This window comes from Sphaerodactylus townsendi, linkage group LG15, assembly GCF_021028975.2.
Source record: "Sphaerodactylus townsendi isolate TG3544 linkage group LG15, MPM_Stown_v2.3, whole genome shotgun sequence".
Taxonomy (NCBI): domain Eukaryota; kingdom Metazoa; phylum Chordata; class Lepidosauria; order Squamata; family Sphaerodactylidae; genus Sphaerodactylus; species Sphaerodactylus townsendi.
The window spans coordinates 31789332-31805585 of NC_059439.1; the positions used below are offsets into that span (position 1 = coordinate 31789332).

Here is a 16254-nt window from a genome sequence, read left to right on the forward strand (position 1 = left end):
TGAAAAAGGCAAACTCTATGCTGGGGATCACTAGGAAAGGAATTGAGAATAAAACTGCAAAGATTGTCATGCCCTTATATAAAGCCATTAGTGCGTGCCGCACTTGAATTACTGTGTTCAGTTCTGAGTGCGCCACATCTCCAAAAGGATCATGAGAAGAGATAGAAAAGAGATGCAGAGAAGGGCCTTGAGGATGATTGAGGGACTGGAGCACCTTCCTTATGAGGAGAGGCACAAAAGCGTTTGGGACTCTTTAGTTTGGAGAGGAGACGGCTGAGGGGGGATATGATTGAAGTCTATAAAATTATGCATGGGGTAGAAAATGTTGACAGAGAGAAATTTTTCTCTCTTTCTCACAATACTAGAACCAGGGGGCATCCATTGAAAATGCTGGGGGGAAGAATTAGGACTAATAAAAGGAAACACTTCTTCATGCAACGTGTGATTGGTGTTTGGAATATGCTGCCACAGGAGGTGGTGATGGCCACTAACCTGAATAGCTTTAAAAGGGGCTTGGACAGATTTATGGAGGAGAAGTCGATCTATGGCTACCAATCTTGATCCTCCTTGATCTCAGATTGCAAATGCCTTAGCAGAGCAGGTGCTCAGGAGCAGCAGCAGCAGAAGGCCCTTGCTTTCACCTCCTGCACGTGAGCTCCCAAAGGCACCTGGTGGGCCACTGAGAGTAGCAGAGAGCTGGACTAGATGGACTCTGGTCTGATCCAGCTGGCTTGTTCTTATGTTTCTTATGTTTCACCTTGGGTACCTGGCAGCCCCAAATCTTTGTAAATACTTACATTTAAATTATATTAATCTTTGGGTGGGGGAAATGGCAGGTTTGGTTCCTGAGGCAAGAAATACTGAATTCTGAAAACTGCAGAAGTATTTTAAGCAAGCACATTTGCATAGCTGGAATTAGTGAATTCAGCTGATCAGGGGAAAAAGGCAAAGGGCAAGATCCTAAAGGACGGGTAGATCGGGATGCTAAAATGGCCCTGTGGCTGTTCACCTTGGACTTAACAAGAGACCATATAGATGATAGCCGTCGGCTTGCCTGTAGCATCCTCCCACACTGCTGCCCAGAAGAAGTGCTAGATGACCATACGGTATCATTATTGTCTGCTAATGTTGCCAACTCTGTGGGGAAATCCTGGAGATTTGGGAGTGCCACCTGGTGAGGTGGAGTCTGTGGAGGAGGGATCTTGGCATGGTATAATGCCATAGTGTCCTACCTCCAAAGCAGCCATTTCTCCTGAAGAACCAGTCTCTGTCAAGTGGAGATCAGTTGTAATTCTAGGATCTCTCCAGGCACCAGTTGGAAGATGGTAATCCTACTGGCTGTTGAACAGTCCTGCAGGCAGTGGTGTACCTAGGCCAGGGGTAGGGAACCTGCGGCTCTCCAGATGTTCAGGAACTACAATTCCCATCAGCCCCTGCCAGCATGGCCAATTGGCCATGCTGACTGCGGCTGATGGGAATTTGTAGTTCCTGAACATCTGGAGAGCCACAGGTTCCCTACGCCTGACCTAGGCAAACTGGCGCCCTGGGCAAAACCTGAGTTTGATGCTCCCTCCATGGGCGGAGCAACCCAGCTGCGGCACTCACCCTTCCCAGACGGCCCCAGCAGTCCAGGTTCACCGGAGGCAGAGTTCCCCATACTCCTGCTCTGCCTCTGGTGGCTTGTGGGCCACCATACAGAGTGGGCGGGGCTTAGCCAGAGTGGGCGGGGCTTAGAAATCAGGCACCCCCCATGTGACGAAAAAAATTGCGCCTTGGGCTTGAAAGCATCATCTTGCATTTCTCCTGACTGTAACCACAGAGCCTTTAAATCTGTATTCAGAGCTGGGCTTTTCGGCATCAGAAGCATAGAGCTAGTGCAGGTGCTGTGCCCCAGTGTGAAGAACCTCTTCTCCAGACACAAGAGGTCCTCGAAAGGAACCAGCTCCATGGATCCCACCACCTACGATTGGTTTCTCCTCCTCCCATAACACTGACTCTCACTCTTTCTTATCCCCAGCATTTCTACTCCTAAAATGGCTCGGTGTCAGAGCTTTGAGGAAAGCGGCTCATGACTTCAGAAATGAACGTCTTCATCTGGTTGAATTCACCCGTCTTAATGCTTCCTGAGCCGTCTATCAGAAGAGCGATGTCATTGGTTCGTTTTGCGCATTCTAAGAGGATGAAAGGTTCATTCATGGTGGAAAGTGCGGTTCAGTCACAGGGTTTTCAATGGCATTGTCTTCCTCTGCATAGCACCTCAGGACCACCTTGATTGCCTCCGATCGAAACAGGGGCGTACCTAGGCAAACTGGAGCCCTGTGCAAAACCTGAGTTTGATGCCCCCCCCCCCCAATGGGCGGCCAACCTCTCCCACTGTAACCAAACAATGATTTTTTTCCACCAGGTTGTTTCAAAGTTACCATCACATTCTAGAACATGCCCCAACTCACAAATCTGAACACAGCAGAAATATTCTTTTGAAAACATTTTCAAAATGCGTTCGAAATGTTTTATTACTGCTATGAAAACATTTTATGGTGTTGTATCCAATTACTCTTTAATCTGGGGAAAACAAGCATCACTTTCTAATGTTATTTAAAATTAGGGGACCCCTTGGGTGATTCCCTCCCTTTAAGGTGGATTCTCAAGGGAGAATCTTGGCCTCCCTAGAATAAAACCACCAGTGATGCTGGAATCCAACTCTCAAAACTGAGCATTATTTTCAATTTTCAATTGATTTCACTTAAATCTGGTGCCTTTTAAATCAACCTTAAATCCACCTTAAAGGGAGAATCTGGGGTCCCCCACCATGAAACAGCATCACTTTCAATGTTTAAACCGGGGACCTCAAATTCTCCCTTTAAATCCATGCCGAAGGGGGTGGATTTAATAATAATAATAATAACCTTTATTAGGCATTGAGAGAATAAAAGAAAGAAAGAAAACAAGCATTGGCAGGAAGGGGGTGGATTTAAAAGGAGAATCTGGGGAAATTTAGGGGGTGCCTGCTGTCAGAGGGGCAATTATTAAGATAGCAGCACCAAAATTTCAGAGTATCTTCGTGAGACCCTACTGATGATACCACCCAGGTTTGGTGAAGTTTGGTTCAGGGGGTCCAAAGTTATGAACCCTCAAAGGTGTAGCCCCCATCTCCCATTAGCTCCCATTGGAAACAATGGGGGATGGGGGAACTCCTTTTGGGAGTCCATAACTTTGGACTCTCTGAACCAAACCTCACCAAACCTGGGTGATATCATTAGGGGAGTCTCCTGAAGAATCCCTGAAATTTTGGTGCTGCTAGCCTAAAATCTGTGCCCCCTGCAGGCCAAAAACGGAAAAAACACTGAAAATACAAAAAATCCCACAAACGAACCTACACCCCGCCCCCCCCACACACACACACAAGGCTGCACCCTGGGCAACTGCCCACTTTGCCCAATGGGAGGAATGCCTCTGGATCGAAATATTAACCTGGATCAAACCCATTTAGCTTTTGAGATCTGATGAGATTGGGCTAGTCTGGGCCACCCATGTCAGGACAAAAGGACGGCTTCTCTAGGGAATTCAGATTAGCCTGCGCATTCCAACACATGCCAGATCGGTGACCTTGGGCTAGTCACAGTTCTTGGGAGCTCTCTCAGCCCCATCCACCTCACAGGGTGTTTGTTGTGAGGGGGGAAGGAAAAGGAGATTGTCAGCCCCTTGGAGTCTCCACTAGGAGAGAAAGGGGGGTGCGGGAGGATATAAATCCAAACTCTTCTTCTCAAAGGATCTCGACATATGATGACGGTGGTGGACTTCCCTAACCTTTTCAATACATGCCTGAGGTGATCCTGTGGATATGGTTTTGACTCTGGTGGCGAGCTCCAACTTGGCCAGTACCTGCAGAGCATATAGAGCTCTTAAGAGCTTCCCAAGCACCCCCCTATCCAGAAGCTGTTCCGGGTCAATTATTATTCCTTGAAAGTATCATGGGGTTTCGCCAACTCTCCTTTGGTGGTGCCACCTGGAGAGCTCTCCCTACGACAATTAATCTCCAGATAACCAGAGATCAATTTCCCTAAAGAAAATGGCTGCTTTGGTCGGTGGCTTTTGTGGCATTTATGCCCTGTGGGGCTCCCACCAATCCCTAACCCCCCCCCTTCTGCCCAGACTGTACCTACAAATATCTCCAGGCATTCCCCAACCAAGAGTTGGCAACCCTACCACTATCTCACACCCCCATCCTCTGAGGTGGTCTGCGGCTTCCGCCGTTTATTTCATTCCTCCTTTGAATCCTGGTCCTACCTGGCAGAGCGTCGGGGAACTGCCGTGTCTGTCTCAGGTTCTGGTCCAGAAGGAAGCAATAGCTTTTCAGGTACACGTTTTTCCCGCAGGTCTTGGTGCACTGTAGGGCCACACGCCTGTGTAACCAAGAAGGGACGATTAGCAGCGGGCAATTAGTCCTGTCAACCATCTTGGGCCTGCTGATCGAGGACAGGCAGTTCATAAATATTTTAAATAGCTTTTAAAATGACACAAGAGATCTTGGGGTTCAGCCATGTCCAGAACTTTCATTTTCTTGGCCAAGAAAGTCTTATTCACTAGTCTAGCACCCCTGGCAGTGTGGATATAATGCCAGTCTTGAAGGATCTGCATTTAAGGTATTGGAGGATCTGCCTTACGCAGCCTGGGACCCTCGTGCCTTCGGGACCGCGTTACCCCATATGTCCCAGTTCGGCCTCTGCGCTCAGCAGAGGCGAATTTACTGGAGGTCCCTGGCCCCTCGATGACGCGGCTGGCCTCCACTCGGGCCAGGGCCTTTATGGCTCTGGCGCCGGCCTGGTGGAACACTCTCCTGCCAGCTGTCCAGGCCCTGCGGGACCTTGGGGAATTCCGCAGGGCCTGTAAGACCGAGTTGTTCCACCGGGCCTTTCGGGAGACCAGCCACTGAAGGTGCCCCAGCTCCGTCCCCTTTGCTTTCAATGGGTCCTAACATCGTCGGGACCCATTATTCTCTCTTTATTTCTTTTTAGGAGGGTAATGTAAGGGTTTCGTGGTGATCTGTTTGGGGTTAAAATTGCTGTTTATGTTGTATTTATGTTTTTATATATGATGTTTTTTATACATGTTTTTTGTGCACCACCCTGAGCCCTTCAGGCATAGGGCGGTATATCAAATCTAATAAATAGATAGATAGATAGATAGATAGATAGATAGATAGATAGATAGATAGATAGACAGACAGACAGACAGACAGACAGACAGACAGGATAGATATGATTGCGACAGACAATATCGGTGACAAGTGACATGCATTTCTGCGATTGGCATTGGCGATTGCGATCTGGATCGGACGGACGGACGAACCAGGCAGACCCGGAGGGCCGGACTGAGACGGGCCAGACTGAATGAGACGGACGGACGGACGGACGGACGGATAGATAAATAAGGTGTTGGTTATGACCTATATACAGCCCTCAGCAGCCTGGGATCTGACTACCTGTGGGAGCACATTCTGCCATATAGAATGGCCCAGGTGCTGAGGACACAGGGGAGGCCCTGCTGGCGGTCCCTTCCCCCTCTGGGGTGGGGGTGGGGGGCTGCGCAGAGGGATTTTCACACTTTACAGGACGCCCGTCCATTAGAGGTCCAACAGGTACCAACATTAGACATGCCCTGATGGGAAAGGGTCAGTTAGAGAGAGATTCACACAGTTCAGGACCTAAAAGGGAAATTCCAGTTCCTCTTGTTTTTAATGATGGGTGCTCGTTATGTTCTCTTTGCAAAAAAAGCATTTCAGCTTTTGGCATTTCAGCCAAAGTGGGATATCCTTTGTCGCCAGTGGTGGGATCCAAAAATTTTAGTAACAGGTTCCCATGGTGGTGGGATTCAAACTGTGGGTATTATGGCCAATGGGGCTGGTGCTGGCACTACATAAGGCATGGCCAGACATTCCGGGGCGGAGCATTCCTGGGCGGGGCTGTGGCAAGGACACGGCCGCTGCGCCGGTCCTTGGGCGGGAAACGAATGCACACAAGCGCAGGCTGCCACGCACACCGGTGCACCTCCTGCTAGACTGCTTCAAGTTCTGCGTGCTACTGCTGAGAGGAGGGGTGTAAATCTTCAAGGCAAAAAAATCACGTCGGGCAAAAAATCACCAATTAACTAGCAAACCCTCTCAAGTACTACTACTGAAATAATTAGTAACCTCCTTACTCGAGGAACCTTGTCAGAACTCTGCTGGATCCCACTCTCTCTGCTTTTGTTCCCAGCCTTCTCTTCCTGCCTTCCTGGCTTACATAGAAGTTATTGGGTTGCCCTGAAAACTGTAGGCCTCCCCTCGGATTGCAAACTCCAGGTGGGGTCTAGAATTGCAACTGATCTTTAGACAACAGAGAACAGTACTATTCCGCACAGCTGCAAAGTGGATTGAAAGTGCCTTATTCTGCATGTGCGGAAGGGGCCCAGGTTGGGAAACATCTGGAGATGGGGATGGAGCCTGAGGAGGACAGGGGGCCCAGTGGGTTACAAAGCCATAGAAGCCCCTCCCCCCCAAAGCAGCCATTTTCTCCACGACAACTGGAAATCTGCTGTAATTTCAGATATACCCATTAGAAGCCTCAAAGAACTGATGGAAGTTGTTTGACCATACTGGCATACTGAGGAAGACGCACGAAAAATGTTCTATACGCGCGAGACGTTTCTATGTAGAACCTACAGAATTGATACATGGACTATATGGAACTGAATTTTTGTTTCTGAACAGAGAATTGAATGGACTAAGTGATTATTTATGTTTAGTTATAAGAGTTGGAAGACTTATGCTGTATTTTTAAGAACTTTGTCAAAGGAAATGTAAATACAAATAGAAGTGTTAAGTTGTTCAATTATATATAAGATTAATATATAAGATTAGACACAGCCAGAGTGCAACGTGTGTATTTTTGAGTTTATTTGGGCTAATGTTGACATTGCACTCTTAAAGATAGTTGGTGATTCTAGGGGATCCCCAGATCCACCCTTGAGGCTGCCATTTCTACTAGGGTTACTTGATCGGACCCATTGATCCGCTATGCCAGTTCTGAATCTACCAATTCTAAGATCTATCAAAACGCTGGGCTAGACACAAACAACAGCATCTCTGCTCATCGGTGTTGCTTACCAGAAACCTGGATTCCCAGGCGGAAAGGGACAAACCAAGAGAAATGTTCACAGCATCACGAGGAACTGAAAGGAGGGGAAAAAACATATTCAACTGGTAAGACAATATTTGCTAAGTTTATAGTCCACCTTTCCAGTCTGAGTTTCAACATTATACAATTAAAGACAATGAAAACAACACACTGTAATGCACACACACTCAATTTGGCATCAAGGGTCAGTTTCTGCTTTTTTGCAGTTTGTGGTTGCGAATTCTCAGGATACATGAATACCTCAAGGATATGTTGCAAAACAGGAGGTGGTGATGGCCACTAACCTGGATATCTTTAAAAGGGGCTTGGACAGATTTATGGAGGGGAAGTCGATCTATGGCTACCCATCTTGATCCTCCTTGATCTGAGTTTGCAAATGCCTTAGCAGACCAGGTGCTCGGGAGCAGCAGCAGCAGAAGGCCATTGCTTTCACATCCTGCATGTGAGCTCCCAAAGGCACCTGGTGGGCCACTGCGAATAGCAGAGTGCTGGACTAGATGGACTCTGGTCTGATCCAGCAGGCTAGTTCTTATGTTCTAATGTTCTTAAAACCCAACTCCTTTCCTCTGTGTCTTCCCAGGTAAGCAGCTCTCATGCCGTTATCTACTTACAGTGGTGGGATCCAAAAATTTTAGTAACAGGTTCCCTCACCAGCCCCCCCCCCCTCAGCAAAGGGGGCAGAGGCGTACCTAGGCAAACCTGAGCCCTGGGCAAAACCTGAGTTGGATGCCCCCCCATGGGCAGCCACCCCACCACGACCCCCCCAAATTTTTTTGCACCAGGTCATTTCTAAATCATCATCACATTATAGAAAATGCCCCAACTCACAAATATGAACACAGCAATGGTGAAACACACAGGTTATTTGATAGAGACTGGTGAGATAAAAGGTACGACAGGCTGAGAATCAATGAATTGCAGTACCTGAAAGGGATTAACCCAGTTCAGGGAGTTACATTATTAGTTGCAATTGCTATATGGAACCTTCACGTTCAAAGGCAGGATGCCTCTCGGGGAGGCGAGGGCGCGGAGATGGAAAAGCAGACCCAATTAGTAGCCCCCTCTCGGCACACACAAATAATTAGTAACCTACTCTCGGGAACTGGTGAGAACCTGCTGGATCCCACCTCTGTCTACTTACGTTGTATGCGAACCTCCTGGCATTTGCTTTGGGTCTGCTGGCATTTATAGATTTTCCCCCTTTCGTTCGCATTCCCTCTCTGGAGTGGAGCACCGACGAGAACCCTACAAAAGGGAGAAAATATGACATGCGTTCAAAAGTGTCTGCCTGTAATGGCACAACGCAGGGGTCTCCAGACTTTTTGAACCTGTGGTCACGTTTGCAATTCTGACCGAGTGCAATGGGCGCAACCCCAAAAGGTGACCTTCAGTCACCCAGTGAAGATCCTTGTGCTTCGTGACAACTTCTGCTGAAGGAACATTTTCTTAAAACCCACACAGCCAATCAAATCTCCAAGGGCCCTTGCTGGGCAAAATCCTATTCTGCCCTGCCCACTTTCTAAAAACACTTGGTGGGCATGAGGAAAGGTATTGGATTGTACTTTGATGCCCACATGGCAGGGGCCTACGCCCAGGGGAACATATGGGGTCAAATGTCCTCGGGCTGCAGCCATTTAGTCACGTGGGGGCAGTGGTAGGATCCAAACATTTTAGTTACAGGTTCCCATGGTGGTGGGATTCAAACTGTGGGGTAGCGCCAATGGGGCTGGGCAGGGCACGACGGGGGCGTGGCCGGGCATTCCGGGGGCGGGGCATTCCTGGGCGGGGCTGTGGCAGGGACGCAGCCGCTGCGCCAGTCCTTGGGCGGGAAACGAATGCATGGGAAACGGGAAACGGTGGGCGGGAAACGGTGCACCTCCTGCTAGACTGCTTCAAGTTCTGCGCGCTACTGCTGAGAGGAGGGGCGTAACTAAGGCAATAATCACGTGGCAAAATCACCAATTAGTCACCCCCTCTCTTCACACACAAATAATTAGTAACCTACTCTCGGGAACCTGTGAGAACCTGCTGGATCCCACCTCTGCGTGGGGGGCGGAAAATAGCCCCTCACACACACCCTCCTTCCTCCCGAGAAGGTGCAAAAGAAGTTGTTTGGTCATGGTGGGGGAGGGCGGACATCCATATGGGAGGGGCGGGGAGGGGCAGTGAGGGGCAGAAAACTCAAATTTTGCACCTGGGCTACATTTTCCTTAGATATGCCTCTGGCCCAGTATAAAGGGACATTTTGGTAAAAGCCAGACGTTTGTTTGTTTGTTTGTTTGTTTGTTTGTTTGTTTATACTTTAGATTTATTAGCTGCCCTCCTCTGGAGGGCTCAGGGCGGCGTACAACAGAACATATTATTAATAACATAAATTATGAATTAGAATCAATAACAATGCAACTTCAATCAAACCAGAATAAAACACAATTTAAAAAAAACTGAGGCCCCTCCCGCACACGCAAAATAATGCGTTTTCAAACCACTTTCACAACTGTTTGCAAGTGGATCTTGCCATTCCGCACAGCTTCAAAGAGCACTGAAAGCAGTTTGAAAGTGCATTATTCTGCATGTGCGGAATGAGCCTCAGATAGCGGCAAAAACCCACATGTGAGTCTAGAGTGGCGCCGGGCCTGGCTTACCCCCGGTCAGCTCCTCTTCCAAAAGGCACGACAGTCTGCCCAAAGCCTTCTGCCGCTTCCTGAAAGATGACCGGCCGTTCTGTGTCTATGCTAAATCCACAACAGGGCACCAGCACTGCAGAGAATAAATCAACTCGTTCAGACTTCTGGCACAGCAAAACAGAAGCAAATGCAAAAGAGGACAGACGACTTTGGCAGCCATCCACTTGTTGTGTCCAGTGGTGGGAACCAAACATTTTAGTAACAGGTTCCCATGGTGGTGGGACTCAAACAGTGATGTAGCACATTCCTGGGCGGGGCTATGGCAAGGACGCAGCCACTGCGCTGGTCCTTGGGCGGGAAACGAATGCACGCAGGCGCAGGCTGCCACGCACCTCCTGCTAGACTGCTTCAAGTTCTGCACACTACTGCTGAGGAGCGGAGGAGGGGCGTAACTAAGACAAAAATCACGTGGCAAAATCACCAATTAGTCACCCCCTCTCGGCACACACAAATAATTAGTAGCCTACTCTCGGGAACCTGTGAGAACCTGCTGGATCCCACCTCTGGTTGTGTCGCAGTTTATTGTACTGGGGGTCCGGATGCAAGGTTGAGGGTCAGGAAAATCCTGCATGGAAGGGGCCTGAATGGTGGACACTTAGAATGACCTGCTATTCAGGGTGATCTTCCACTCCCTGGAATCCAATCAGACCAGCTTCCGCAGCCCACTAAAGGAAAAACCTATTGAATTTCTGTCTGTCATGAATCTCTTCAAAAGTCACAGAAATAAGCAGGAAATAAGCAGTCCCAAGGAACCAGGCTGATGCAACAGAGAATAGAAAGCAGTTGCAATAAACTGGGGTCGGGATGCTTGCACCCCCCATAATGCAGTTCAGGAACTAACAGTCCGCTTGTGTGAGCATCTATCTGCTTACTATCAGTGTTGAAAATGCTGGGGGGAAGAATTAGGAATAATAAAAGGAAACACTTCTTCACGCAACGTGTGATTGGTGTTTGGAATATGCTGCCACAGGAGGTGGTGATGGCCACTAACCTGGATAGCTTTAAAAGGGGCTTGGATAGATTTATGGAGGAGAAGTCGATCTATGGCTACCAATCTTGATCCTCCTTGATCTGAGATTGCAAATGCCTTAACAGTCCAGGTGCTCGGGAGCAACAGCCGCAGAAGGCCATTGCTTTCACATCCTGCATGTGAGCTCCCAAAGGCACCTGGTGGGCCACTGCAAGTAGCAGAGAGCTGGACTAGATGGACTCTGGTCTGATCCAGCAGGCTAGTTCTTATGTTCTTAAGGCCATTGCTTTCACATCCTGCATGTGAGCTCCCAAGAGCACCTGGTGGGCCACTGCGAGTAGCAGAGAGCTGGACTAGATGGACTCTGGTCTGATCCAGCAGGCTAGTTCTTATGTTCTTAAGGCCATTGCTTTCACATCCTGCATGTGAGCTCCCAAGGGCACCTGGTGGGCCACTGCGAGTAGCAGAGAGCTGGACTAGATGGACTCTGGTCTGATCCAGCTGGCTTGTTCTTATGTTCTTAGTGTTAAAGCAACACAGCTAATAGGTGTGACTTCTTTCCTTCCTACCATTCCCTTGAGGGCAAACTGAGAAATACACAGAGTGGGGAGTTCTGTCACAACCAAAGAAGGAGAAATAGCAGGAGGGGAAATGACTAAGGTTGCATGAAGGATGAAACGCTTCCGGCCACACAGTTTGAAGTCTGGAAGATGGGGGCCAGGAAAAAGTGGGGGGCTGTAAAGGATTATGGGCCCCACATGTATGTTTTTCTGCAGCATCGAGATAAATGTGGGATTTGTATCACATGTTCAGTTGCGTGCACTTTGACTGTGACATGAGAATTTATCAACGAATGTACAAAGAATAATCAAGTGTACTCTGTCCTCCTACCCATGGTGGTCCGGTAGTTAAGAGCAGGTGTGGTGGTTAAGAGCAGGTGGATTCTAATCTGGAGAACCGGGTTTGATTCCCCACTCCTCCACCTGAGTGGCAGAGGCTTACCTGGTGAACCAGTTAACAAACTTTAATTCAATTATTAATCATCTGCCTATTAACCAATGAATTGTATTTCAGTGCCTGTGCATTTGACCCAAGCCTCAGTATCTTTTAAAGACAGTGAAGGCACTGTGAGATATTTTACAGCTCAATCAACAAAACCTCCTCGAAATTAAAACCTCCTTCCTGTATTTTTCATTCCCTGTGACAATAACACAGTGGAAGAGAAACCGCCTTAGAAAAATGCAAATGTGCCTTTAACTGATCACTGCTGGTAAAAAAAAATAAGTAAACAAATAAAATTGTCTATCATAGTGCATTTGGGGTGAATATTGTTTCTTGAGGTTATGCTTTTAGAGGGTTTTTTTTTTTGTGCCCTGCAAACACCTCTGCTCTGCTTTGTGAACGACTTTCTTGTGGGTTCTTTACTCAAAATCAGTATGTCCAGAGGTGATAATTCTGTGTGGGGAACGGTGTTAGTTGATCACAGCAAAATATAACCGGAGTCCATTGGCACCACAAAGTCTAAACTTTTATTCCAGCCTAAACATTGATGAGTCTGAGCACATTCGGTATTTGCGTCTGAAAAGTGCTGTGAAGTCACAACTGAGCTACGGTAACCCTGTGGCATTTTCACAGCCAGAGACCATCAGAGATAGTTTGCCGTTGCTTGCCTCTCTGTAGCAACCCTGGACTTCCTTCATGGTCTCCCATGCAAGTAGTGGTACAGCCAGCGTGGTGTAGTGGTTGGCAGCGGTAGACTCTAACCCGGAGAACCAGGTTTGATTCCCCCGCTCCTGCTCACGAAGCCTGCTGGGTAACCTAGAGCCAGTCACAGTTCTCTCAGAACTCTCTCAGCCCCACCCATCTCAGGGTGTCAAGGCCGACTGGAATAAAGGCTGTAACTTTCTGAAGTGCCGCCAGACTCCTGTTTTATTTCACTCTAAAGTAGTTCCGCCCCCCCCCCAGTGAGGAAAACCATGCAGCTGAAGGGCTTGTGCGGTTCTCCCATCGTAGTTCCATGAGAATAGAATAGAATCTTTATTGGCCAAGTGTGATTGGACACACAAGGAATTTGTCTCCGGTGCATGAGGTGAAGGAAGGAAAGTTAACCCGTGCTATCCTGGTATTTTACGCCTAAAAATATCTCAGGTGGGGTGAAACTTAACTTAAATTTCTTCGTGGTACTGTCTTGCTGGCCCTGTCCTGGATGACTCAAGCTAGTCCGACGTGGTGTAGTGGTTAAGAGCAGGTGGATTCTAATCTGGAGAACCGGGTTTGATTCCCCACTCCTCCACCTGAGTGGCAGAGGCTTATCTGGTGAACCAGATGTGTTTCTGCACTCCTACATTCCTGCTGGGTGACCTTGGGCTAGTCACAGTTCTCTCTGAACTCTCTCAGCCCCACCTACCTCACCAGGTGTCTGTTGTGGGGAGAGGAAGGGAAAGGAGTTTGTAAGTCCCCTTGAGTTTCCTTACAAGAGAGAAAGGTAAGGAATAAATCCAAACTCTTCTTACAAGCTAAATCGGGTAGGCCCTACTTAGTGCTTGAATGGAAGACCACAAAGGAAGTCCATGGCTGCTACACAGAAGCAGGCAGTGCTGTGAAGTCACAACTGAGCTACGGCCACCTTTGTTTATCTCTTGCCTAGAAAACCCTGTGGTGTCACCCTAAAAAGGCTACGACTTAATGGCACTTTCCACTGCCACTGTCTTGCTGAAGGGACTTGAAGATAGGTACCATTTGAGGCTTTCTTACCAGAATTATTTTCCCCCAGCCCATACTGGTTTGCTTTCGTCCCTGCTTCGGGAGACCTATTCACGGATCTTGTTCTATCCCATAGGTGTCAAACTCATGGCCCTCCAGATGTTATGGACTATGATGGTGGCAGGGGATGATGGGACCATGATGGTGGCAGGGGATGATGGCAGGGGATGATGGGAACTGTAGTCCATAACATCTGGAGGGCCGCGAGTTTGACACCTGTGTTCTATCCCAACTAGCTCAACTTTTAGTGTCTTTAGTCCAACCAAGAGCCTGGCCCCACAACATCTTCCGAATCAAGACGGGCACTTACCAGCCACTGAGAAATAGGTGAACAGCGATAGGGCATCCATCCTTGGCTAAGTTCCGGGGTCTGGCTGAGAGGGCCACTTCCTTCCCGAAGAAACAGCAGCTTAAGTGGCGTAGGAGGTTAAGAGCTCGTGTGTCTAATCTGGAGGAACCGGGTTTGATTCCCAGCTCTGCCGCCTGAGCTGTGGAGGCTTATCTGGGGAATTCAGATTAGCCTGTGCACTCCCACACACGCCAGCTGGGTGACCTTGGGCTAGTCACAGCTTCTCGGGGCTCTCTCAGCCCCACCTACCTCACAGGGTGTTTGTTGTGAGGGGGGAAGGGCAAGGAGATTGTCAGCCCCTTTGAGTCTCCTGCAGGAGAGAAAGGGGGGATATAAATCCAAACTCTTCTTCTTCTTCTTCTTCTTCTTCTTCTTAAGCCATGACAGTGGATGTGAATGTTCAGTGGATGTGAAGCAAGTGCGAGACATTTGCAAAATCGAGGGGTAAGAAAGGGAAGGGCCAAAAAAGGAAGCTGAGTCAAAGACAGAGGGAGGGGGATCTACAGCTGTGACCACAGCGTAGGAGGTGACAGATAGAGTAACACTCTTTCAAGGGCTCGTAAGTTAGAGATTGAACCCGTGTTGCCCCTTTTCACTTTGCAAATTCAGGAAGTGAATTATTATATGAATATGCATATACATTTCTTTACTTGTATGAAGAACAATGGCATTTATGTATGAAGAAACTGTTTCTTTCTTGTCCTGTATCTACTGCCCAATGGATCCTGAATTTAAGAGGGGGTTTCTCAGAACACTTTTCAGTTCAGTGGAAGCCAAGGCTTCCTAGGATGCTGGATTGTGTACTCTGCACCCAGTACTGACCTGTAGTTGCATTACATGTTGGTGAAACGCATGCAACCCTTGCAGTGGTTAAGAGCTGGTGGATTCTAATCTGGAGAATCAGGTTTGATTCCCCACTCCTCCACCTGAGTGGCAGAGGTTTATCTGGCGAACCAGGTGTGTTTCCGCACTCCTACATTCCTGCTGGGTGACCTTGGGCTAGTCACAGTTCTCTCGGAACTCTCTCAGCCCCACCTACCTCACCAGGTGTCTGTTGTGGGGAGAGGAAGGGAAAGGAGCCTGTAAGCCCCCTTGAGTCTCCTTACAGGAGAGAAAGGGGGGATATAAATCCAAACTCTTCTTCTTCTTCTTCTGGCCCTGGGACTGTGCAGGCTCAAACCATACAACGCCTGCTTCCCAGCCATTGATTCAGGAGGCAAAATCTGAGAGATGGGCTTACAGCTAATGAGGAAGCGGACCTTGTGTTTCGTTGGGCAATTTCTCATTCTGTGCTACAGGATAGGACGGAAAAAAGATCAGCGGTGTTGCAAGAAGCTCAGAAGAGAATGATGGTTATCTCTCTTTTTCCAGCCAAGGTTTTCAATCTCCCCAATTCTTCCTTTCTCCTTGTTTGTTTTCTCCTCCCTCATCTTTATTGGCCCGAAGTAACTGTTCCCCCTTCTTTTTCAACATCAAATTCAAAACCAATCTGATGGCAGACTATCTGAGTATACTCCAAGAGCCCAAGCTTAGATGGATATACACAAGGGCTCGTTGTAATTCCTTCCCTTGTTCTGTACTCCAAGGGAGGTTTCTTAAAATTGACTCGCAAGAGTGGAAATGCCCCCACTGTACTATAGTGGTGCAGTCCATGGAACATATAATGCTTAACTGCCCCAAATACGAAGAAGCTAGGACCAGGCTTTTGACTCTTCTTCCTGCTAAGTTTAAGGAATACTCTGTTGCTGGGAAGGTTGCATTCCTACTAAACAACTCTTGTTCTGTGATTTTAAATTCTGTAGCTAGGTTCCTTTTAGGAACTTTGGAATAATACCTGTGATGGTTTTATGTATGGAACATTTGCCTGGATAATGCTGGTTGTTATATTGGTATTATGCCTAATAAAGGTTTTATGTATATATGTATGTATCTTTATTGGCGAATGTTTTGAAAACATTAGAAGAAACGATATAATCGTTTCAGAGCGTATGGTTTTTAAGCCACTTGCGATATGGTGGAAGGAGTTAGAAAACAATGCTACGAAACTGCACGTCACTCATGGTCAGTGTTTATTGGCGATAAAGTTGGCACCGTTGTGCAATGAGCTTTTTTTGGTGTGGATTCTTGCATTCGTTGCTAACCACCAGGGGGGACCACCTAGGGCAGGGGCCTGCAACCTGCGGCTCTCCAGATGTCCGTGGACTACAAATCCCATCAGCCCCTGCCAGCATGGCCAATTGGCCCCTGATAGAGATCTCCTGGATTTACCGTTGATTTTCAGATGACAGAGATCCCCTGGAGAAAATGACTGCT

At 48.0% G+C, this 16254-nt stretch overlaps 1 protein-coding gene across 1 annotated transcript; it reads right to left on the minus strand.

Annotated features, from left to right (window-relative positions):
* Nucleotides 1-2028: 2028 nt before the first annotated feature.
* On the minus strand, nt 2029-14072 carry LOC125444314 (integrin alpha-M-like). Its single transcript, XM_048516741.1, is given in 7 exon segments — nt 2029-2171; nt 4288-4378; nt 4380-4403; nt 7145-7209; nt 8317-8420; nt 9818-9932; nt 13903-14072. Coding segments are annotated over 7 exon segments (582 nt in total). The 5' UTR covers nt 13943-14072.
* Between the last annotated feature and the right edge of the window lie 2182 nt (nt 14073-16254).